Source organism: Mytilus galloprovincialis, chromosome 1, assembly GCF_965363235.1.
Source record: "Mytilus galloprovincialis chromosome 1, xbMytGall1.hap1.1, whole genome shotgun sequence".
Taxonomy (NCBI): Eukaryota; Metazoa; Mollusca; class Bivalvia; order Mytilida; family Mytilidae; genus Mytilus; species Mytilus galloprovincialis.
The window spans coordinates 53166060-53193275 of record NC_134838.1 but is presented as its reverse complement, the minus strand read 5'-3'; the positions used below and the strand labels follow the sequence as shown (position 1 = coordinate 53193275).

Genomic DNA, 27216 nt, shown 5'->3' with positions numbered 1-27216 from the left:
TGGCATTGGCTATCTTAGTTGCTGAAATCTCTACAACATACATCAATCTTTCAATTTCTTAGCACAAATAAACAAAGACGTCAAGTGCAGATTTGAAAAGTTTACATCTAAAAAAAGGAATTTTGTTTTTATTTGCCCCATATCTTTATTTTGGACAGACCTTAAAGGGAAATTTGCCAATACGGTAACTATATCATTCGTTTAAATGTCTTATAATTTTTAAACCTTCACTAAAAGTTACTTCTTATGAAATAAATAAGAATTGAAAACGTTATAAACTTAAGGCCCGAAAATCTGTAACGTTAAATTAGAATATAAAAGACTATTTGTGTGATAGACAGTTCACTTTAAACCAATTCATGATATCAACTACTGTTGGCAAAATGGTTACATTTGCGTCCCCATGAAAGAGAAGCAAATGTACTGGGTTTCCAAGCGCAAATATAACTGAATTCGTACCTGCATCATAATTTTGGTGATTGTCTTCCGGAAATTATCTTGCTTTAATGCCCACAAACCGGTACCCAGGGATTTATATATGTAGCCAATTTTATCGGCTTCATCTTATTTCAAATCTTTAATATTTTCACATTTCAAATAAAATAAAAGGGTTTTCTTTTCTTAATCTGTTTCTACACACGTTGATGCATATTCGTATGCATCTTGTATTATTTCGTTCACTTTGAATTTCCATTTCTGGTCCTTGTGCTTTCCTTGTAACATGGTTGCGGTGTTGCAGACGAACGTTCACTTAATCTGACCCAGTCAATTGATAACCTGAAACCCTCAAAGAAATGGTCTTGTCCACGCTGTTATGGAAATGATTCTATTTCATTCGATATCAAAATCATCTTGAAATTATTCCAAAAAAATATAGGTTTTGATATGTTCCCGCATGACGAAACTTAAATTCTATGAATGAAATATATAATTCAGAATCTTTCCCGTACAGAAAACATGTTAAATTACAGTTTGGATCAACAATCTTTGCTTTCTGTTGTTGTAATTTATGATACTGCGAAGTAAAATGATTACACATGATCATGATGATATTTTTGCTTTACATATATTTTGAAATGATTTAATGATCATTTTGTAGTAAAAACAATCGTTGATAAAGACGACATGTAAAAACCCATTTTAATCGGACAAATTGAAAAAATATATTGTGTAACCTGCCTTATCCAACATCCTGCTTTAACCGACACATTTTCATGGTCTAAAAATATGCCTATCCTTTCTAAAAAAAACCTGAGTATTCCAACACCCTGCTTAATCTGACATTATTTTCTGGTCCCCAAGTGTGTTGGATTGAGGTTTGAAAGATTAAATATCAAGTAGTTCATACCTTACAGTGCTGTTTGTTATACAGGTGTAACGTGTTTGGCTTATGAACTATATGTTCGTATCCGTTTTCACAGAATCTGAGATACTCCAATATCAATCTTTTAATTAACTCAAAAACCTAACTACAACTTGGAGGCTTTACTTAAAACTACAAGACCAACTTTGAAAATTAATAAAGAAATAACACTATTTACACAAATAACTTTTTATCAAAAAGTAGTCTGAAAACTAGAACCTCAATTTATCCTTGATCTTTTCACTGACTCCGAGATCCCAACTGATTTGACAAACAATTACATTAAACTTAAGAACAAGCTTCAAAAATCCTAGGTTCCTGAAACACCTAGTTCTGAGACACCCAGTCTCTGAGACAACTAGTCTCTGAAGCACCTAGTTCCTGAGACAACTAGTTTTGAAGCACCTAGTCTCCGGAGAACATAAGTCACCAGATTATTACAAGCTATCTGTTCGAGGGACTGCGACCATTCCCGAGAGAAATTACAGTTTCGGAACAACGCGGTAGCTTGAAATAATTGTAATACTTAGTCTCCGAAGCACCAAAGTCACCACACTTTTACAAACCACCTGTTCGAGGGACTGCGACCATTCCCGGGAGAAATTACAGTATCGGAACAACCCGGTAGCTTGCAACAATCGTAAAGACTTCAAAAACCGCTTGCTTCAAAACCACAAGCTTTCAACTCAAACTAGGTTTACAAACTTTCATTTTAAACGACTTTATTGGCTGGTGTTCACTTTCCGATGTTCATCCGTCGTTGGCCAATTAATAAATGAGCAAACTCGCACTATAAATCAGTGTCTTTATATACCAAGAGCGCGGACCTCGAAGAGAGCACCCTAGCAACAATTAACGCGTCTCGTAACAACCGAGGATAAAAGGATGATTGTATATGTAGTTTTCGTTAACGTATTGTTCAAATGGGTAATTAATCATGGATTACAATTCAACGATAAATTACAAATATTGTCTTATGCCTAAACTGCATTTTTGTCACATTACCCACGCCTTCGATTTCATGCGTCCTCGCATGACCAACATACATTTTTTTCCTAGTTGTATTAACACAAAGCAACTACCAAAGAATACGTTTAAAAGGTCTCTAACAAATTTTGCCTCTGCAGCGACCCCAAGGAGCCTACTCTTAACGAAATCTGCAGAAGGGGTCTTTTACATGCACAAGGCGTGACATGTCCCTGTACATGGGGCCTCGGATTTAACGTCCCCATCCGACGGACTCACATTGATATATTTTTTTCTGTGTTGAGTGTATTTCAATACACCTCAACACTTACAATAAAAATTACATTAATATTTTATAAAAAAGAAACAATTGCTATCCACAATAACCGATTAAATTTCAACCAGAGATTGAAATTCTTTCCGAATTTTCTTTTCAACCTCATTTCTATTTAACATACTTCTAATAGACTTTATATATTTTCTGTACTTCAATAACTCTTTCTGCTTTGGAGACACAGTTTTCTCTTGTCGTGTTGTCTGTCTTTTGCTAAGTCCTTCCAGACACACTTTATCGGAAATCTTAACATTTGTGTCAGGCTCTTTGATAACAATATCTTCGTTTTCGGAGCTGTCATTTTCTGAGACTTTTTCTCAGTTCACATCTCCGTCTTTAGAGTAAACGTCATGTTCCCTTGGTAGCTCAATAATATTAACGTCATTATTCCTGTGTAACCTTCTCATATGACGTCTGCGATAAGACGACTTCTTAAAGACTTTGCTACACTGGTAGCAATGTGATAAGTTCTTCTTCTGATTCGTAACCAATATTCCTTTATGTTTATCTACAATACTAACTTTTTCTTTGAATAGTAGAACAGGCTCTGTGATGGTTTTCGACACCAGTACTTCCCACCGAGGAGTCAGTTGTACAGCCGATGTTACATATGCCCCGTAGCAGCCTATCTGACCTTCAAAATGTAAACGGGTCTCTTTTCCATTTACCCAAATATTACCTTTAGTAATATTAATTACACAACTGTGGCTCCTTTGGAAGTCTATTCCCAGTATAACATCTACGTTCAGATCTACTATCACAGCTATGTTGGAACAGACATCACGATTTATTTCAATATCAATGATGGTTTTCCCAAATACAATTAATGGAGAACCGTTGGTAGTCAATATCTCTCTGTCCATTGGTGACAGAACATGGGAACCCATACGGTAAAATAATTTCTTTGAAATTAGAGATACTGTCGCTCATGTGTCTATAAGCATCTTGGCTTTACAACCATTTACTTTAGCTTCTATAAACATACCGGCCTCATTTGCTAATTTGTTAACTCCTATCACACCGTTCTGTTTTTCCCGTGAAAATTCGGGTAGGTTTTGGGAGTTTGAATGTCCTCTTTTCACACTACTATCGGGACAATCTTTCTTGAAGTGTCCAAATTTTCCACAATTGAAACATCCTCGATTCTTGTGATTCTGGTATATTGCACCCAAGTCTGCTTTAAAGCTCTAACTTCTTGCTGCAGATCAGTCAAAGCTGTCTGCATGTTTTTAAGTAGCTCTACTGTTTTGTCGCTAGCGTCACTGTTGGTCCCGTCTCTAGTTATAGCCCTTGAAAAGCCCTTCCCATTATCTTGCTTAATTTCGGCCTTATTAAAAGCTTCAGGTTCAACAGCGTGTCGAATCGCGTCGTTCAAGTCAGCAGGTCTAGCTTGTTTTATCCTTAGCCTCATGTCTACACTCATGAGTCCGTCTATAAACTGCTCTTTAGCAAGTGTTTCCCTAACGTCATTTGGGGCTGTTGAATATGAAAGGTTCGCTAAGCGTCTTATTTCCTGACCTAATTGCGGAAGGCTTTCGGAAGCCTTTTGACGACGCTCCCGTAATTGTGTTCGGTACAATTCCGTTTGATTGGCAGGCGAAAATCTCTCTTCAAGAGACCTGACAAGCTCTTTAAAATCTTGTCTTTTATCTGTGGGTAGATTTCCTAGTACCCCCTGGGCCTGTCCTCTCAATGAGACTGCCAAATATAAACCCTTTTATGACTCTGTCCAGCCATTTATACGCGAACAGGCATCAAAATGAGACTTGTCATCTATCAATGATCCTTGACCGTCAAACGTAGCGGGCTTTATGACATTTTTGCTTTTGTTGTCTCCCCTATATGCACCTAATTTATCTTGTGGTTTTGGCAAATTTTTCTTTAACCTTTCAGTAACAAAATTTGTCTCGAAAACAGAGTCTGAATAATTTTTCATCTCTGGAGCTAACTTTATCGAAGCTGGGATATGTTTATCAGGTATTGCAGGCCGTGGCATAACTTTTGACTTAGCCGCCCCTTTCCCAACATTTGAACTTTGGAGTATATTGCTGCCTGTACCAAAGTCGGGGTCTGGAACAATGGAAGTACGAAATCCAGAGTCAGATTGTCTTGGCCATGTTGATTGATTGATAGAAGTTGACTGAGAAAAGTCTGGGGCATTCTCAAAACTCTTAGATCTTAAGCACTCTATTTCCTTGTTTAATCTATCTAACTCCCTGGTCAAATTTCTTGTTTCGACCCTGTAAGGGTCATACAACATTTTATCTTCTTTGTATGTTCGGGACTCGATTCGACACGCTGTTGAACCTGAAGCTTTTAATAAGGCCGAAATTAAGCAAGATAATGGGAAGGGCTTTTCAAGGGCTATAACTAGAGACGGGACCAACAGTGACGCTAGCGACAAAACAGTAGAGCTACTTAAAAACATGCAGTTGAAGAATAAATTAAACAATTTTCCAAATATATTTTATTAAACAAATGTATTTACAAAACAGTCTGTTGCTTCTTGCAATTAAGGACAAATAGGAAATAATGACAATTAAACAATGTGATTATTTACATATAATACTGAAGTTTCTCAGATCCCACCGCTGCTAACCAATTTTGTAACGTGTTTGGCTTATGAACTATATGTTCGTATCCGTTTTCACAGAATCTGAGATACTCCAATATCAATCTTTTAATTAACTCAAAAACCTAACTACAACTTGGAGGCTTTACTTAAAACTACAAGACCAACTTTGAAACTTAATAAAGAAATAACACTATTTACACAAATAACTTTTTATCAAAAAGTAGTCTGAAAACTAGAACCTCAATTTATCCTTGATCCTTTCACTGATTCCGAGGTCCCAACTGATTTGACAAACAATTATATTAAACTTAAGAACAAGCTTCAAAAATCCTAGGTTCCTGAAACACCTAGTTCTGAGACACCCAGTCTTTGAGACGACTAGTATCTGAAGCACATAGTTCCTGAGACAACTAGTTTTGAAGCACCTAGTCTCCGGAGCACATAAGTAGTAACCAGATTATTACAAGCTATCTGTTCGAGGGACTGCGACCATTCCCGAGAGAAATTACAGTTTCGGAACAACGCGGTAGCTTGCAATAATTGTAATACTTAAGTCTCCGAAGCACTAAAGTCACCAGAATTTTACAATCCACCTGTTCGAGGGACTGCGACCATTCCCGGGGGAAATTACAGTATCGGAACAACCCGGTAGCTTGCAACAATCGTAAAGACATCAAAAACCGCTTGCTTCAAAACCACAAGCTTTCAACTCAAACTAGGTTTACAAACTTTCCTTTTAAACTACTTTATTGGCTGGTATTCACTTTCCGATGTTCATCCGTCGTTGGCCAATTAATAAATGAGCAAACTCGCACTATAAATCAGTGTCTTTATATACCAAGAGCGCGGACCTCGAAGAGAGCACCCTAGCAACAATTAACGCGTCTCGTAACAACCGAGGATAAAAGGATGATTGTATATGTAGTTTTCGTTAACGTATTGTTCAAATGGGTAATTAATCATGGATTACAATTCAACGATATATTACAAATATTGTCTTATGCCTAATCTGCATTTTTGTCACACAGGTAGTTATTTAAGAATTGAATGCTTATTTTTGTAAATTTATTGGGGTGTAAAAGCGTTGACCGAAGTACATTTTGTATGAAGCGCGGAAGCGCTTCATTCTAAAAATGTACGCACGGTCAACGCTTTTACAACCCTATAAAGTTACAAAAAGAAGCATTCAATACTTATAATTACATTTTTTAAGCTAGGATCATGAAAACACGATTTTTATCAAGTTTTATTTATTTCACCTGTGCACTTTATTGTGGGACCTCGTGTCATCATGAATGATAAATTTTATTGTCTGATGCATTTGCTTACGGAATAACATGTGATGTGCAGTTAGCCAATCAGAATAACGTATAATAATGAAACATACATCTAATGTAATTATAATTTAATAATACAATTATTCACATCCGCTTGTTGATTTCTTAAAAAAAAATCCAAGATTAATTTATTGATTAGTTTAAAAGAGTATTTTATTCATTGCGAATTCATGTAAAAGGGCCAAGAAATATACAATAATGAATTAAGTCTTCAAAGTTCAAACCAGGATTAAAATTCTGTACGCCAGACGTGCGTTAAGTCCACAAAAGACTCATTAGTGACGCTTGAATAAAAAAAAAGTAAAAAAAGTCCAAATCAAGTACAAAGTTGAAGAACATTGGAATCAAGTACGAAGTTGAAGAGCATTGTAATTAAGTACGAAGTTGAAGAGCATTGTAATTAAGTACGAAGTTGAAGAGCATTGTAATCAAGTACGAAGTTGAAGAGCAATGTAATCAAGTACCAAGTTGAAGAGCATTGTAATCAAGTACTAAGTTGAAGAGCATTGTAATCAAGTACCAAGTTGAAGAGCATTGTAATCAAGTACGAAGTTGAAGAGCATTGTAATCAAGTACAAAGTTGAAGGGAATTTCGTTAGGTACGAAGTTGAAGAGCTATGGAATCAAGTACGAAGTTAGGGAGCAATGGAATCAAGTACGAAGCTAGGGAACATACAAATCAAGTACGGAGTTAAGGAGCATTGGAATAAAGTACGATATTGAAGAGCATTGGAATAAAGTATGAAGTTGAAGAACATTGGAATGGAAAGCAAATATGAAATTGAAGACCACTTGAATCAAGTACGATGTTGCAGAGCATATTGTAATCAAGTAAATTTTGTAAAGCATACTGGAATGAATTGAGTACGAAGTTGAAGAGCATTAAGGAGGAAATGGTTTTGCATAATGGAGAGTCTTTGAGAGTGACTACTTTTTGTCTTTTTCTAAGATTGTTTTATATATGTAAAAATATATGATAGGAGATAGCATATAATATTTGAAGCAATGCATACTAATATTTTGTTTCTATTTTTTTTAGTAAATTTACAGGTAACACAATCGACAAATTAGCCTCATTTTTATAAAGTGAATATGGTTAATTTGTTGTCAAGAGTGCGAAATGTCGACTTCGAAACTGGAAATTCTGAAAGAGGGGCGAAAAATACCAGAGGGACAGTAAAACTCATAAATCGAAAATAAACTGACAATGCCATGGATAAAAAAAGAAAACGACAGACAAACAATAGTACACAAAATACAACATAGAAAAATAAAGACTAAACAACACGACCGCACCAAAAACTTGGGGTGATCTCAGGTGCTCCGGAAGGGTAACCAGATCCTGCTCCACATCATCGTGTTGCTCATGTTAATACAAACCCGGTAATAAGTCTTATTCGATGGGTCAAATTCGTGAAAAAGGAACGGGATTGTAGTTAACAGGTAAGGAACATATCCACTATCATATGTGAAACGGATATTCAATAACGGTCAATTGCAACCAAATCGTGATGGCATCCGTTAAATTTACGAAGGGATGATTTCAATTTCACCATTTTGGAACTCTTAATAGATTCCTTGTGAGCAGCAACTCCCTATCAAGGAAATTGTGATAGGAAATACAACCCCAGAAATATCGTATAAATAACGTAACAAATAAAACAAGAGTGCACACGCTGAAATGTCTCGCCTTCTTTACTAATGATTGATATTATGTTGATAGTCCTAAGTATAAAGCTTTATTAAAAACTGTCACATAAACTTAGCATTAACCAAGATAACTAAACAAAGACCAATGAACCATGAAAATGAGGTCAAGGTCAGATGAACCATGCCAGGCAGACATGTACAGCTAACAATGCTTCCATACAACAAATATAGTTGACCTATTACTTATAGTTTAAGAAAAATAGACCAAAACACAAAAACTTAATACTGAGCAATGAACCGTGAAAATGAGGTCGAGGTCAAATAAAACCTGCAAGACTGACATATAGATCATAAAATATTTCCATACACCAAATATAGTTGACCTATGGCATATAGTATTAGATAAAAAGACCAAAACTCAAAAACTTAACTTTGACCACTCAACCATGAAAATGAGGTCAAGGTCAGATGACATCTGCCCGCTAGACATGTACATCTTACAATCATTCCATACAACAAATATAGTAGATCTATTGCATAAAGTATGAGAAAAACAGACCAAAACACAAAAACTTAACTATAACCACTGAACCATGAAAATGAGGTCAAGGTCAGATGACACCTGCCAGTTGGACATGTACACCTTACAGTCCTTCCATACACCGAATATACTAGACCTATTGCTTATAGTATCTGAGATATGGACTTGACCACCAAAACTTAACCTTGTTCACTGATCCATGAAATGAGGTCGAGGTCAAGTGAAAACTGTCTGACGGGCATGAGGACCTTGAAAGGTACGCACATACCAAATATAATTATCCTATTACTTATAATAAGAGAGAATTCAACATTACAAAAAATCTGAACTTTTTTTTCAAGTGGTCACTGAACCATGAAAATGAGGTCAAGGACATTTGACATGTGACTGACGGAAACTTCGTAACATGAGGCATCTATATACAAAGTATGAAGCATCCAGGTCTTCCACCCTCTAAAATATAAAGCTTTTAAAAAGTTAGCTAACGCCGCCGCCGGATCACTATCCCTATGTCGAGCTTTCTGCAACAAAAGTTGCAGGCTCGACAAAAAATCAAGCATCTTGATATAGTCAGTTTTAAAGTTTTTGGGAATAAATCAGAGTGATTTTTTACCAAGTAGGATTTATCCCTCCCTAACATACCTTACCACCACAGTTTTTTTTACATGCAATTAGTACAAAAAATAAACACTTCCGGTTTACCCAAGGTAACTTCCGGTTTGCTTTTTCAAGGTCACATGGCTTGTTACATAATGCACAACAGGGGCGTAGCTGAGTTGAAATAAAGTGCAAGCATATATCGCCGAGCGGAGCGAGGCGAAAATTTGTTTGGACCATTTTATGATGAAAATGATAAATACCCTATTTGTTTCTTACTATACCATATTTCAAGAAACGATAGTAACATCCTAGTGGGTTTCGTAATTTGGAAACCCGGGAACAGATAAGACACAAAATGACAAGCAAAAACTTTCAACATTGAAAACTAACTACAGATGAAAAACACGGACCCCGAAAAAATGTGGCGACCTCCGGTGCTCCGAAGGTAAGCAGGTCCTGCTTCTTGCAAGACACCCGTGGTGTTTCTCACGAGGGTCATTTTAAAATCAAATGAGAGGTTTCTACGACAACGGTAGAAGGTCATTTGTAACACAGATACCCTAGGTGAATCAATAGTCTTTTGGACGAAATGACAATGGGAATACGAAATCGAACGGCTACTTTTAAGTCTTGACTTATAAGTAAGGGAAATAAATCTAAGAAGTTCTTGCTAAAATAAAAATCTAGCTTCTTCATTTTTATTTTGATTTCTACCGGGGTTAAACTTTGTGTCGTGATTGTAGTTGCAAGTACAGACACCGCCAGACACGATAATCCGGAAAGACTAAAGACTATCCGAAATTCAATTTCAGGGTTTTTTTTTTTTTTTTTTTTTTTTTTGTGAAAAACATGTGCAAGCAAATGATTTTTTGCGTAAAGGCAGATACGCGCCTGCACAAAGTCCTTTTACTTTATTATATATAAATATGAATTTAGTCTCTCAATTTCAAGGTCATAAAGCAAGGACCTCAAATCAAAAGACCCGAGGTCTTTAATATGCATAGTTAATGAGTTATATCACTTTACGCAAAAACTCCCATTTAATATCTACGCACCTTTTCAACCAAAATTTTGAAGTTAACACGTGTTGCAAATGACAAATTAATAAAAACATATAGTCAATATCTTGTACGGTTTATGAAAAAAGGTGAGAATAAGCCAAAATCAAAATTTAGAATTCAGAATTTGACCTTGACCTAATTTTCTTTCTTTTTTTGGACCAAGGACATCAAATCTAATGACCCTAGGTCCCTAACATTTTTGGAATTCCATTTACAAATGCAAATTACTTATATCAAAAGCATAAGGGGAAATAACTCTCATATGGAGTCTCCGGATAGCTTCGGTTCAAATAATACCCTTAATCCTGAAGATATAACTTGCAATATGGTAAAATAAATTTGTCGTAATCTTTAACGGTTGTGAGGGAGTAGTGGACACAAGAAACAGTGTTTGGGGAGATAACTCTTACAACGTAAAGTCTTCGGTTCAACGGTGTCAGTTTTAAAAGCGTATAAACTGTTCAATATCATATACCAAATATCTAAGAGACATCTTGCGAAACAACAATAAGCACAAGAACAATTAGAATAAGAAAAATTAGGCTGAAGAAAAAAAATAATAATCAGAACAAAAGCAATAGGTCTTTCCACGGAAAAGTGGAAAGACCTAATAAATTAGATGGGAAAGTAAGTACACAAATAATTTACCACTGCCAATGATCTATATTCCTAGAAATAAATATGCATCCTTGTCAAATTATTTTTTTGGAAAATTTATATTAACCTATAGTTGTTTTTGCATTATTTTGTGCTGCTTTGTGGCGGTTTCATTAACGATGGTGCGATTCATTTCCTTGAACTGGTTCCGTAAGCATAAAACCACTTAAGTTACAATATAAATTCGTAGTACATTGTACTAATTTATCGTAGGACATGTTAAAAAAATCCATCCGTTCGGAAAAAAAATCTTAACTTTAAAAGTAGTTTTATGCACACTCAATATGTTTCTGTTTGTGGGAAATATTTTTTCTATAAGATTTCTGGGTTTCAATTTTCTATTTGTATCCTTTACAAACGATACACTTATTATAGAATGGGACATCAGTATGTACCCATTTATATTATAAGGACGAACGTATATGCGTTAAAGAGGTTGTTTATATATGATCAGCCTGCCATCAATTCGTTTTATTACAGTTTTCTTGCTAAAAACATTGTAATATCCTTACTTGAATTAACCTCCAAACTCACAAAATAAAAGCGATATCAGTTTCTTGTACTTCTGATTATTTTTTACAACCAATGGTTCGATGTTAATGCTGGTTGATATTTCTTTCATGATGGTTTCACCTGCCCAGTAGTCTTGTGCTGACATGAAATATCAGCTATATAGTCCTTTTTTTGTAAATTTACTGTTCATATTTTATGATCTGTCGAATCACTAGGATTCTGATCTGAGGCATAGATTGCATTTATCAGGGTTAGCACAACGTTTTTAACTTTTTTGTTTTCAATTTTCCTTAACATCGTTGTTGATTTAACTGTCCTAATAATTTAATTCGAGCGCCACTGGTGAGTACTGTGAAGAGGAAATCTGCCTATGGCGTTATAAAGTATGAATCTCATTTACCTTTTCATTAAAAACTTTCCTGATTCTCACTTTTTTCAATCTCATATAATAAAATATCCAGCAAAAATGGCATACCAACATCTCTATTACCGAAACACTCTTTTTACAGTGCAAAGTAAAAACTCAATACTGATCGGGACCGGGTATAACACAGGATAAGACTTAGAATATCATGACCTATTAATTCGTTCATTTTCTTTATTTATACTATCAATAACTGTTTGTGACCAACGGGCGTATTTTGATATCCATAGAGTAACTAGAAAGCTAAAACAATATTCACCATCTTTGCTTCATCCTTTGATAAAAATTCAGAAAAGAAGTCCTATTGCATCCCCAATACATTGTCCATATATAGTTGCTAGAATTCTGTCCATCGTTTCTGGTGATGGTTGGGTATGCTTAAAAAGAACAGCGCAGACATTTGAATACATCGTCATGCATGTGTACGTATATTTCTGCACGTGTGCTTGCTGGTTCTGAATATGGAGGTTGGAAGCCTCATACAATCCAGTTTGCTGTGGGGAACGAGTTGCTGTTTAAATGTGTATACATGTAGTGTTTTATGAATTTGCTCATCATTTTTTTGTCTTTCGTTTTCATCATTGCGTTGTAATTTGTTTTTCACTTGTCAGTTTTGAGTGTAACCTAGCCTGTAATTCAGTGGTTGTCGTTTGTTTATGTGTTACATATTTGTTTTTCGTTCATTTTTTTACATAAATAAGGCCGTTAGTTTTCTCGTTTGAATTGTTTTACATTGTCTTATCGGGGCCTATTATAGCTGACTATGCGGTATGGGCTTTGCTCATTGTTGAAGGCCGTACGGTGACCTATAGTTGTTTTAAAATGTCTGTGTCATTTTGGTCTTTTGTGGATAGTTGTCTCATTGGCAATCATACCACATCTTCTTTTTTATATTGGTATCGTTCGGCTCTATTCTCTCTCTCTAACACTCTTATATTTTGCCGGTTTTCTCGAAAATAAGAGTTTTGAAAGAAAAGCGGATTAAAACGTGTATGTACGATCTGTTCTTTGCATTTATTGTTAAATCATGTAAATGGCAATTGAATGATATCGTTCCATGTAACATTAAGTTTATTTTTATATTTTTGACACATTTGTATTCATAATTTTATCTTTTTTGTAACGACTTTTATTTTTGAATACCAGGTATGAATCTTCTTTCTTAGTCAGACCTAGAGTACAGGAGGTATTAGTATCGGTTATAAGCTTTATGAAAAGGCAGACTTTAAAACAGGTGTTGGCTGTTTTCCCGCCGATTAGACATTAAGAAATATGAGTGTAGATTGGTCAACTGTGGTTGACTAGATTGATAGGTCTTCCTTTTACGAGTCCTGTTATCGTGTGATGAAGCACGTCAAAATCCTACTGAGCATATGTCGATCTAGTGTAAGGCAGTATATATTCATATGTAGTTATTAAAGTTGAGCATATACATGTATCTATGTACGTGAGTATGTGTCTTTAAAGTATTCATCTATAATTGTGGGGATTAAATAAACAGGTTTGTGATTAAATATATGATATACGAGTCAATATTGTCGCAAAGCGTAAATATTCTATTCTAAGTATGCTACTTGTAAATGACAAGGGATTTCTTAAGTGCTAATTGTTTTCTATTTTGAAGTATTTTAATAGTGGTTGGATGGAAAACGGTTAACCCTTCGTTTTATCTTTATTGTACTATTAACATGGTATACGAGCTTCAAATGATAATATTTCTTAAGTTAGTCCAAACAAGGAAACTATATTATCATTCTGTATTACGATCACATAATCAAAAGAGTATTTTGTAAGTATATGGAACAGGAACCAAATTAATTCCCCAATTTCTTTACTGCAACTTTATCAAAAATGAGGGGCATATTTTGTATTTCTAGACTGCAAAATTCAATTACTTTCTCATCTCCTTTACCTTTAAATAGAATGTATAGCTATATGATTAATGTCAATTAATAGTAATTTTGACCATTACAACAAATTGGGACAGTTGTTTGATCTTTCACAATAATATTTAGTACCTAAATGTATGTTTTAGATTGGTAACACCATTGACACAACTCTATCAGAGGATGACCTAAAATTGTTAAAATTGAAGGAACTCTCCACTTTTTCCATTGCATATTTCTGCATATCGTTGCTACCATACTATAGAATAGAGGGACACATTTAAATGTTTTAGACAATGACATCATTTTTCAAATATTACCTCGATGAAATTTGCACTTTTTTTATAATGACCTATAAACCGGAGGGAAAATATGATACAAGCCCAAACAAAAAAATATAAACAAGTCTAATTTGAAAACTACGTTTAAACGTATGATTGCGTTGGATAAAAACTGTAATTTCCAAACGTGTGCATGTAAACGAATATCGTTGTAGAAGGGTCTAAATACAGCACAGACAACATTGTCCGAAAGACCAAAAAAGTGAAAAAAAGTATATTTTAACAAAACGCATTTGACTAACAGGTCGAACAACTGATGTTCTTGAAGTCTGCTGACTGCCATTGGCGATTGCCAAATAAATTGGTCACAAGATGTAACAAAATGAATCTTTATATTATTTCAATACTGAACAGAAAACAATCAACTTGCGGCCAAAATGTTATACCACAAACAAGAGGTGTCAATTTGTTTTGTACACCAGATCCGGATTTCGACAATTAATGTCTCTTCAGTGATGTAAGGGATCGAAATGGTATTTGTGCCAATGAAACAACGAAGCGTAAAAGTCAAAATACGGCCTTCAACACGAAGCCTTGGCTCAAACATCTTTAAAACCACACATAACTTTTCTCTTCGGATTTTTTTTTTATAAAACTTCTAGTTTATAAATGAATAACAATTTCTTGTATATGATGCATGTAGATATACAGTGGTAAATTTATACAGTGTAAAGATGAACTATACAAGAAGCCTATGAAAGCTTGTTTTGGATTACAACATTGTCTTGCATCATCAAATCCTAGTGTCTCAATTTAATGCACCATTATGAACATACAATTAAACCAATTTTCACGAATGTGACCTACCGAATTAGACTATTTACCGGATTTGTAATAACATAAGCAACACGACGGGTGCCACATGTGGAGCAGGGTATGCTTACCGTTCCGGGGCACCTGAGATCACCCCCAGTTTTTGGTGGGGTTCGTGTTGCTTAGATTTTAGTTTTCTATGTTGTGTCTTGTGTACTATTATTTGTCTGTTTGTCTTTTTATTTTTAGCTAATGTGTTGTCAGTTTATTTTCAATCTATGTGTTTTACTGTCCCTCTTGTATCTTTCGTCCCTCTTTTAATGTATGACATTGGAATATGGGGAATGTTTTAACCACTTCAGTTGCATGGAAGAAGTAGAACGATTAAATTTTAGAAAAAGGTTTATTCAAAAGACTTGAAAAATCACACACAGAATTTATGAAATATATTCTTGGGATTAACAGCAAAGCAAGTAACTTGGATTCTATGTATTAATTATGAAGATTTCCTATATATTTTTCAATTTTATTGGCAATATCAAATTATGTTCATAGGTTACACTACAAACCATTAAAAGTCTGAAATGGCCTATATCTGTACTCGACTGTACTGAGTTTTACTCGACCAGTCTGAATTCGTCTGAGATTTACTTGATAATACTCGACTGAATTCTGAACCATACTTAACAGTCTGAATGTGTACTTGACCAGTACTTAACCGTTTTATACGAGTCTAAACTGTACTCGACCAAGTCTGAACCGTATTCGACCTAGTCTGAACCATACTCGACCTAGTCTCAACCGTACTTGACCTAGTCTCAACCATACTCGACCAAGTCTTAACCAAACGACCTATTCTTTGTATCTATTAACTGAATTTTATCAATTTAGGATTTTTTTTTAAAAAAATGAAATTTAAACAACAACTTGAAATTTAAAATGTATTCAATACAGTATTGAAATTAAAATTTCACAATAATCAATTATAATATAACTTCAACTCAATATTAATCAACACTTACATAATAATATATATCAACTTTTAAAATATAAATGAAACAAGCTGATCAAATAATCTAAAAAAATGAATTGTGACTAATATTTTCAATATTATTCTAATCTTATGAATATTTCGGAAGTATTTTATGGTAATTGGACTATTTTCACCATTAACTTAAGCCTAGTATAGATTTATGTTGTCTGTTGACTTAATGCAGTGAATGTTTTTTTATTAAGATATATATAAAATAGTATATAAAACAACTTAATAAATTTTAAAAAAATGAGAGCTTAATTGTTTTGTTTTATTAAACCAAGAATTTAATATAATCCTTATAGTAGAATTTCCCTAGCAATCCTTGATAACCTTTTTAAAAAAGGAAATGTATTCCAAAGTAACAATAAAAAATTGTTTAAATTAATTTAAGTATTTTTTGTCAAATTAACATGGCATACATAAAACACTTTAATATGTTCTAATTAACTCAGTACATGTGTGTTTTACAGGTAAAAAGAAAGCCCTATTTTCTTAAATTCGTGTATTACTTATCTAGTACATACATGTATATTCGAAAGGCCTTGTTATTTAATTTAAACAGGATGTTGCAATTTTGAATCAATGTTATTTAGAATTTAATACCTCTAACCAGGTGTGATCTTATTTATGAGTTTGCCCCAAGCAGAGGTTATACTTTATATTTCACCACTAATCAGAAAAATAATTTTATTTATTTATTCAATTTTATCCCTTTTTTGATATAAGTTATATATAATATATTTTTTTTAACCTAAATATAATCAGAGATATATTTCTTATATAAGGTTAAAATCTTTTATAAATTTTGTTGGCTGTTGTTATATATATGTCAGTTAAAAAAAGATTTATTTAAACAGTTAAAAAAGTAGAGGGTTTTTGGTCTAGTATGGTTCAGACTGGTCGATTATTGTTCAGACCTTTGGTTAAGTATGGTTTAGACTGGAAAAATAGGTCGAGTACATGTCAAGAATGGGTTAAGACTGGTTCAGACTGGTCGAGTAATAGTTCAGACTATTTTCAACAGCAAAGATAAGGGTCAAGTTTGATTCAGTACAGTCAAATATGGTTCAGACTGGGGTCGAGTAATGTCAAGTAAAAGTCAGACCAATTCAGACTGGTCGAGTAAAAATCAGTACAGTCGAGTACAGATATAGGCCATTTCAGACTTTAATGGTTTGTAGTGTTAGTGAACACAAAGGATGGTTTATTATATGATGCGTACATTTGTAATAAAGATTCACATGTAAAATAATTACTACATGGTTTTCTAATATTGATTTTTTTATCAAAGAACAAGACTGATCAAACTTTAAAAAACTGTAGGTGTTGGCCGATTATGTACTATAATAGTTAAGTATAAATTATGTAAAACTTTTCTGAATTATTAGAGAGATTTCAGAGAAAAGTACTTAACGACAGTCTTTTAAGTTGGATCTTAAAAATGCATATCTTTGAGAAAAAAAATTGTGTGTGGTAATTAGGGTTTATAGTCTTCAACTACTGATTTTTTTAGTCTGCCCTTCCACGAAATAATTATTTTTTTCAAATGATCAGACAATAGTTTTAAGTTGACTCAATGCAGACAAGAACATTAACTGATGATCATTAGCTAAAAGATACATTTGTCTTTTAAAATACAACTGACATATGCTATGTGGATAAAATTATCGGTTTTCAAGAGCTTAAGTAGCAGCGTTATCCCTACAATAGCTTCAATTTCTACGATTGTAAAAATGAACTGGCGTAACGGGGAGGTAATTTTGACGTAGTAGAATCCTGGGTGCATATTATCACAATCATTTTGAATTGTCTATCATGTTGTAGTATCGCAATTATATTGCCAAGTTGCAACTGATAAGATCAGTCGGACGATCTCTAAATTGTTGTGTTCTTTTCCGCTGTTTATCCTAACTTATATCTCAAGTATTTTATGTGAAGCCAGTTCAACGAGAAATTTCTGAAGCTTCTTCGTATATACCACGATCAAATGGACCTAGTTTTACATTGTTTTATATTATAAAACATATTACACGTAACTATAATCAAATAACCATAATAAGTCTTAATATTCATTAGATAAGACGCTTCTGTTAAAATACTTAAAAATCATTTTTTTAAAGAAAAACGTCGTACAAACACAGACTGGATGTGGCCGGCTATTTATACATTCCCACAACAAGAAAGACAATAACCATGATAACAAATGCCGTTTATAAAAATAATGTTTTGGAAGAAAAAAACTAACTTGCCATTTAGAGGCATGATAAATAAATATTGCATCTACTAAAAAATCTAAATGTTGCACTCGCATAATTCAAGTGCTTGCAATTATATCATTTGTTACATATATTGATGAAATGGTATACAATGATTATGGATGAAACAGGTAAAACTCATGTAACTAATCAACATTTTACGCTTCGTATTTAATTCATGACACTGATACAGGAAATACATATAATAAAAGCAACCATATTAAGGTGGCTCGTGGGTACAAAAATTTCAGCAAACAATTAAACCTTTATTTTTTCATTACAAATTTTATTTTTTGCACTATTAGTTATTACTTTATGATATGGTACAAAAATCAACCCAAAAAATCGATTCGGTCCAGATGACTTTTAAAATGTTTATATCATTGAAAAAGCTCCAAATTATCTCCCTTTGGTGCAAAAATGCAATTTTTTGGCATTAAATTTGAAATATCTTTTTTAACTCATCGGTGACCTATATTTTTTATTATTGTTTTCAAATAAGCTGTACATAAACTAAATAATTGTAAAATTTAAGCGATTTCTGTAATTAGGTTATTTTTTTATTTCGAAATTTACCTCTATTTCTCTTATTAGTTCAACAGAAAAAAAGGACATTAAAAAATGTATGCTTCTTCTGGAGGCAGATTGTGAGCTTAAATGAACGGTGACCCCATTTTTTTATTTCATTTTTCTTTTAAGTATATGATAAAGTTCATTTATAAAAAAATATAGCGAAATCATATATTAGGAAAAAAAATTAGATTTATACCCAGGAGCCCCTTAAATGTTTTTCCAATAGTTCCGTTGATGATTTCCAACATAATATTACAATACGTTGCACAAAAAATAAACAAAAATGTATTATTTGACAAAATATTTGGTCAAGATACTTAAGCTGAATCAGTTGGCGTCTTCTATTATAAGGTATATGGTTCGCTACTGACCCCATACGGATCCATAGAGGGTTAGTAAAATTCATAGGGGGTGAGGCCGGAGGCCGAATCCCCTATGGATTTTAGTCACCCTCTATGGTACGTAGGGGGTCAGTAGTTAACCGTATAACGAATTTATCGCACGCTGGACTTTTTCTGCTGCGTTATGTTGAAAAATAAACAATGAAACACAACAACATCGATAGATGACGTCACCATTAACGCGTCATGAACCCCCTATGAAATCTACTAACCCCATACGGTCTCATAGGGGATCACCACGTGACGGCGTTAAACCAATCACAACGTGGTATGTTACCCGCGGTGCGATAATATAAGTTATATGGTTCGCTACTGACCCCTACGGATCCATAGAGGGTTAGTAAAATCCATAGGGGGTGAGGCCGGAGGCCGAGTCCCCTATGAATTTTATTCACCCTCTATGGATCCGTAGGGGGTCAGTAGTTAACCGTATAACGAATTTATCGGACGCTGGTCTTTTTGTGCGGCGTTTTCATCAACAACATTAATAGATGACGTCACCAATCACAACGTGATAATTCATCTGTGGTCCGATAAAGATTATTAGTATGTTTGTTTGTATATTTTAAGTCAGTTGTGTTGTATGTATGTGAAGTAAGTGTACACAGTTATGACGACTGGATTCCAAGTATTGTCACATTGACCTATTACGTTTGTTTGGGTTGTTCTTCCAATTTAGTTAATATAATGGTACTATAAACTATAAACAATTGTCATAAAGTTGGAGGTTTATCTAACTAAACAACCGGATCTAACCCGCCGTTTTCTTCGGAAAATGTCTATACCAACTTCACTACCAATTCAGGAATAGACAGTTGTTACAAGAACTTAAATTAAAATTCTACCATGTAGAATTACAAATACAAATTTGAAGTTTTTTAACTTCTCAATATATTTAATTTTTTTTCAAAAATTCACGTGGAATAATAAAACATTTTAATTTATGTTTTATAAACGGCAAAAAAATCGTTAACATGCTTGCAACTGTAATTATATGTCACAAGGTACAACACTATGTACGGATTGACAAATACATTTATAACACCTGTTCTCGCATGATTGTGACATGATTGAGTCTACCGTCATACAATTTATCTATGATGATGTGCAAACATGATAGTACAAGTATTATGATAAAGTACATATTTGCAAATGAGGAAATGACACGTAGCCTTCTCTAAGTCAGTTTGAACTTGCTCTGGTTCGGAAAGTACATAGTTCGAAACCAGCACAACTTTGGATCCCTTATGTACTAAAGAGGGTTGGTCTGATTGGTTTGAATGTATATAGCTAAGTCAAATGAATGCATGATGGACTGGATAAGATTTGCATAATAAGCTAATCAAGTTTACATACTTACAAGGGCTTTGTAGTAGGAACGGAGAGCAACAGTGTTTCCGATTTGAAATCGGTGCAGCATGAACGCATACCATGTTGAATTACAAATGCTTTTTTTTTTAACTTCTCAATACATTTCATTTTTTTTTCATTGATTCAGGTGAAATTTAACAGGCAATTTCTTTAATGAAATATTATTTTCAGAACGGCAAAACAAATCGTTACCATGCCCTGAAACTGTAAATATATGTCACAAGGGACAACACTATATGTACGGATTGACAAAACACATTTATAATATCTAAATTCACATATTGTTGTGACATGATCTAGTTTTCCGTCATACAATTTAGCTATGATAATGTGCGAACATGATAGTGCATATGATATATATAGTTCAGTCAATCTAACATAAATTTGACCCTAACCTTAAAGTAATTGCAACAGAAGATTTTTAAGTTTTAATCTTTAGCATTATACCCAAAATATACACAGAAAAAAGTCCCATAAAATTCTACTAAAGGAAGACTAAAAAATCACGATTTAAAATTCCTATGGAGATTTGAATTGAAAAGGGAGATAACTCTGCAAAAAAAGGCAGAACTATCAATAAAAATTGATACAAAATTCTAACTTTGCCGCTTCTATTAAATAGAATGTATTGATTCTTGATATTTTAGCCGCCTGTAGCGTATAACAAACAACTCTAAATGTTCATATCTTTTATCAAGCTACAATCTAGATTTCATAATTCATTAGTTGACCATTTATTGAATTTTTCAACATGTCAAGGTAAAGAATCTCAAATTTAATAAAAAATATTTAAGCATATATTCTTCTTTTTGTTGTTTAAATTTTCATTTAATAACAAGGTAGATGCTGAACAAATATAATATACAGATATAAAAAATACCAAATTTTCACATTATTTTTTCAAAATGGTCACAAAGCCACAAATTTTCAATTTCTTCTATGAAGAATGCACACAAAAAAATATACCCATAATACTTCGGATTTGTACATATCATGAGCAGGAGATTATATAATATAGTCAAATATGAACTTATAACCCCATCAAAGTATCATCCTTTACATAAATTTTTAAAAAAATCAACCAAAAACTGACAAAAGAAGACTCATTTATGCGGAGTTATCTCCCATTCCAATTTTAATTTCCATAGGAAATATAAAATGCTGATTTTGAGTTTTCCTCAAGTTAGATTTTATGGGACTTTTGTTCTGTAGATATATATTTAGGGCTTCATGCCATAGATTAGAACTAAAACATTTTCTGTTGCAATTAGTTTGAGGTTAAAACTTAGTTTGACTGGACAAATAGCTTGTGGTTCGGTGTGAGCCAAGGCTCCGTGTTGAAGGCCGTACATTGACCTGTAATGGTTTACTTTTTTAAAATGTTATTTGGATGGAGAGTTGTCTCATTGGCACTCACACAACATATTCCTATATCTTTATAATAGTACATATTTGCAAATGAAGAAGTAACACGTATAACTCTTCTAAAGTCAGTTTGAACAAGTTTGCTCTGGTTCGGAAAGTACATATAGTTCGAAAACCAGATCGGATTACTTTTATCATTTTTATTTATTTATGATAAGTGATAAACATTTTAGTCACTATATATGTCTAGATCGAACGATCAAACTAATAGTATATATAACATAATAAATTCACAACTGTGTTTGTTTTTCTTCTATGTTAAAATTTAGTGCAAGAAATTATTAAACAGAAAAACTAACAGTTTATATAAAAGAACCAATTTTACATTTCATAATTCTTTTAAATTAGTATTCTCTCACTAAAACAGTAACACTAATTTATATGTCTTTTTGTCCCTTACCATAATATTTTTCTTTCACATTTTCAAAGTCTGGCAGAACTTTGTATTCAAAATATTTGCGGACATACTTGACCATATTGACCATGTAATGTCCATACTTTTCAGGAATATGTTCCGGTCCGCCTTTTATGTACTGTGACATGTAGTTCACACCGATGTCACTTTCATATGCAGGTTCAAGAAAGAACGGAACAGAATATCGATCGATTCCGATGTCTAACACACGATGTCGCGTGGCTTTGAATCGACCATTCATCATCCGAGAAAATAGGTCACCGATGTTCATAACGAAACTATTTTCACGCGGTGCTACGGGTATCCAATTTCCATCTGGACCAACAACTTCTAGTCCTTCATAATTGAATAGACAAAGAAGTGTTAGAAAATTACTGTCAGAATGATCCGGTGTTGTCAGAATCTTACCATCTTCGATGCGCGCGTTTGGTGGCGGTGGTCCATCCCATGGCGGGTAGTGCATCATGCGGAAAGTGCTGCAAGGATTTTCTTTAAAAAGATGAATAAAAGCTGTTTCTTCCACGCCAAGTGCGTTTGCAGTGAGACGCAAAATTTCCATGGCCGCTGAATGAACAACTTCGTATTGAGCCTGCATAAATTCCTTGAATGGAAATGTTCCATCTTCTTCCGGCCATGGAGTGCGTTCATAGAACCAGTTTTCCGGATCGATGGATTTGTTTTCTAAAGAAACATCACGTCCAAATTCAAAGCCTTCCTTTCTACTTGGTTCACCTTCGACAACCGGAAAGTATCCTCTATAAATATTTTTACTGTCTGGATTCCAGAAGTTTCGCATGATTTTCCTTTTCTTTTCTATTGGCTGGTTGAAAAACCACTTACAACACTGAAACATCTTTTCGAAATCGATCCCTTCTACATTGTCGATATAAAGGAAACCGACGTTTTCAAGTGCTTCAATTATCTGTTTCGATAGTTCATCTCGATTTGTTTTGGATTTAGATAAATCGATAATTGGTAGCTGAAAAGTTGACATCTTTGATGTTAATCTGTAATAAGAAAGAAAAAAAAAGCTGAAGTAACTTAATTACCATTTCCGAAAATATTTTAGGAGCTCCTTAAAAACGACAATTTTGAATAAATCTGCTCCTCGTACAGACATTGACTTTTGGGCTCGTTACCACTGCCCTTCTTCTTTGTTGTCAATTGCAACTGAATTGAGAAAAGCTTATAAATGTAACAAGTATAAGCAGATTTAAGTTTGTTTATGTGTGTTTCTCGTTTCTCGTTTTTTATATAGATTAGACCGTTGGTTTTCCCGTTTGAATGGTTTTACACTAGTAATTTTGGGCCCTTTATAGCTTTTTGTTCTGTGTGAGCCAAGGCTCCGTGTTGAAGGCCGTACAATGGTTTACTTTTATAAATTTTTATTTGGATGGAGAGTTGTCTCATTGACACTCACACTCCATCTACCTATATCTATTAAATAAGCAAGTTGTCAATATGTGCAATTAATTTCAGGTAGGCGGTTATGGTATCAATTTATTATGTATCTTATGATCAGTCCATATCCTAAACTTGGATTTGTATGATAACTCATTTTGAGGACAGGCTGAGACACTTGCACAGATATGGTTCAATTTTCGGGGCGAAAAGTGTTATTCGTATTCCCATAAAGTGCTCTTTTTCGAAAGGTAGAGAAAAAATTCACTCTCTTCGTGAAGTAATCCAAACATTCTGAGTACGGGTATTGTATATATATATATAAGAAGATGTGGTATGAGTGACAACTCAAAGTCACAATTTGTATAAGTAAACCGTTATAGGTCAAAGTACGGTCTTCAACACGGAGCCTTTGCTCACACTGAACATCAAGCTTTAAAGGGCCCCAAAAAATTGACTAGTGTAAAACCATTTAAACAGGACTAACAGGTCTATTCTATATAACACTTATGAACCACACCAACAAAGGACAGCCGCTTAACATCAGGTTCCTGACTTAGGACAGGTGAAACAAAGGCAGTTTATGTATACATTGAACAGGAAATTAGATAATACACCACGTTTAAGACGTTCATGAAACTGGGTTGTTTTTGGTTGTGGAAATACTTTTATTCGTGGGGTACCAATTTTCGCGGTTTTCGAGGATGACTTCATCCACTAATATGAGTGTCCAACGAAATGTAACAACAGTTGTCGAAATCAGATATGGAAAGATCCACAATTAGGTTTGACAACATGGATACAGGCAGATAATTTATATTATACATCGAACTATTATAAATGAAAGTACTTTTATACGTAGGTATTAATTTCCGTGGTTTCAACAAAAGTTAAAAATCTTCGTGGGTTCTTGAATTCGTAGATTTCTGTTTTCTGACAAAAATTGAGTGAAGAATTTATAGCCATTTCGAGAAGCATTAATTCTTGAAAATGATCAAATGTTGTTTTATTATGATTTGTGGTAAATTATTTACTTAAATTCTTATCGAATACTATTTTGGCGGAGAAATACACCTTGTGATGAATCTCACTGTTTGCTTGCATTAGCAATACCACTAATAAAATAGGATCTGTCTTTTCATATTTATTATTAAAAATTTCACACCATATATAATGAAGTTCACTTTAAAATGTGTACTACATGTAGTAGTACACAGAAAAACCAATGAATGACATTGAATTTAAATCTAAAAACTTACCTATAGTCACTGTGACTTGTATGTCCGTGGCCTCACACTACTACTGTATAACAAAGTTATCAGTTATTTGGTTATACAATTTGTTTATGTACATGGCCTCCTTTGTATATACACTAGTATACTCAGCAACAGAAGTTACACAACACTCGAGTGGTTACATGTATTAAAGGTTAGGGATCAAAAGTTGGAATTATAGGTTAGAAAGGGGTTGTTGGGCTTGTGTGACAGGCTTTTTGGGCAATTCTAATATACTGTTACCTGAGATTTTTCACGCTGGGTATTGTGATGTTCCCACGCCAAAAGGAACTTACCTTCAATTTCTTCTTGAAATTGATTGACACATATAACTGAAAGGAAGCTCAGTATAATATAGTATACAGGGGCGGATCCAGTCATCTTAAAAAAAGAGGTCCTAACCCATGACAAAGGGGGGTTCCAACTACATGTCTCCATTTAAATGCATTGATCGTCCGAAAAAAGAGCTTGACAAACTCATTTTTTCTACCTAAATTTTGTTTAAAATTTATGTAATCATTCGTAGAAAAGAGAAAAATAGCTGAAAATAAAGGAGGCCAATGTAAAGGAACTTTATTTTAGTCTTGTTTGCAGATATGGTGCTTACTTTATACTGTTAAGTATATTTGTTTACTTTCGTATATTAATGAAATCAAGATCTGTTCAGGATTGAAAAAGCGGATACGGATTATTAATCGTGTACTGAAAGATCATATATAGATATTTCGGCTTATTTCTGACTATGAATAAATTAACACAAAAAATGCAAACGTAATTTAAAAAATCAGCTTTTATAACGGGCCTCATGGTTATTTTTATTTTCGACTCCGACAATTATTAGATAAACGAAACATGTTTTTGTTTAGTTAAAAACACTTTTCAACCATCATTTAATTAAGTAACCTAAATAAATCACTAGCTTAATAGTCAAAAATTATTTTTCTAACCGGACCATACGAAAATGTAATATATATACGAGTCGTCTGAAAATTGAGCTAGAATCGTGTGTCAGCAAAACTTCCCCAACTATTCGATGTGAAATGATTAGAAATAAAACAGCTGACTAACCGAAAGAAACTGAAATGACAAAATGTAAAACTAGATCAGAGACCAACGACAATCACCGTATTGCAGGCTCCTGACTTGGAACAGGTACATACAAAATGGAAAGGGATCCAGCGTGTTTGTGGGCACTGAAATCATCATCCTACCTTGGACAGTGAAATGATGCCCGATTTTTATTACTTTTATAAAAGCTTAGGAATTCTTTGATAAAATTTACTGAAACTTGTATAAAATATTTGATTCGTTTAAAGAAGATTCTCTTTCGATTTTAAAATTATTTCGGACCGTGTCCTTCCAGAATCAATGAGTGGACTTTATCCTTCACGAGAAAGGCATTTTTTTACACATCAAGTTTGGTTGGATCGATTTACTTCAGACTTTAGATTGTTGTTGGAATTGGTAACAGTACTTATGTTGAGTTTTATAAAACTGTCTGGTTTGTCTTGCCAGAGTTTTGTGTCCTTAACTGTCAGATTTAGATTGAATTTTTATCACATTACGTGCACTAAATAATACTTAGGACAACTTATTGTAATCTTTCCACTGTATTAGGCATTCGGAAAAAGGAAGAAAAGTGATCATTGAATAAAAGAAATAAACTAAAGGCTCTAAAGAGCCTGTGTCGCTCACCTTGGTATATATGTGAATATTAAACAAAAGAAACAGATGGATTCATGACAAAATTGTGTTTTGGTGATGGTGATGTGTTTGTACATCTTACTTTACTGAACATTCTTGCTGCTTACAATTATCTCTATCTATAATGAACTTGGCCCAATGAAAATTGTTATAAATTGACTATAAAGGACATTAACACCTTAGGGGGTCAATTGACCATTTCAGTCATGTTGACTTATTTGTAAATCTTACTTTGCTGAACATTATTGCTTTTTACAGGTTATCTCTATCTACTGATCTATAAAAGTATTCAAGATAATAACCAAAAACAGCAAAATTTCCTTAAAATTACCAATTTAGGGGCAGCAACCCAACAATGGG

General features: G+C 33.7%; 1 protein-coding gene across 1 annotated transcript; it reads right to left on the bottom strand.

Moving 5' to 3' along the window:
• Nucleotides 1–22187: 22187 nt before the first annotated feature.
• On the bottom strand, nucleotides 22188–25242 carry LOC143078205 (uncharacterized). Its single transcript, XM_076253139.1, has 2 exons — nucleotides 25138–25242; nucleotides 22188–23484 (listed from the first exon to the last, which is right to left on the bottom strand). Exon 2 carries the CDS (start codon nucleotides 23469–23471, stop codon nucleotides 22440–22442), a length of 1032 nt encoding a protein of 343 aa, XP_076109254.1. The 5' UTR covers nucleotides 23472–23484; nucleotides 25138–25242; the 3' UTR covers nucleotides 22188–22439.
• Between the last annotated feature and the right edge of the window lie 1974 nt (nucleotides 25243–27216).

Coding starts and splice junctions, on each gene's coding strand:
- LOC143078205 (XM_076253139.1), bottom strand. CDS start 23,471: ATGTCAACTTTTCAGCTACCAATTATCGATTTATCTAAATCCAAAACA.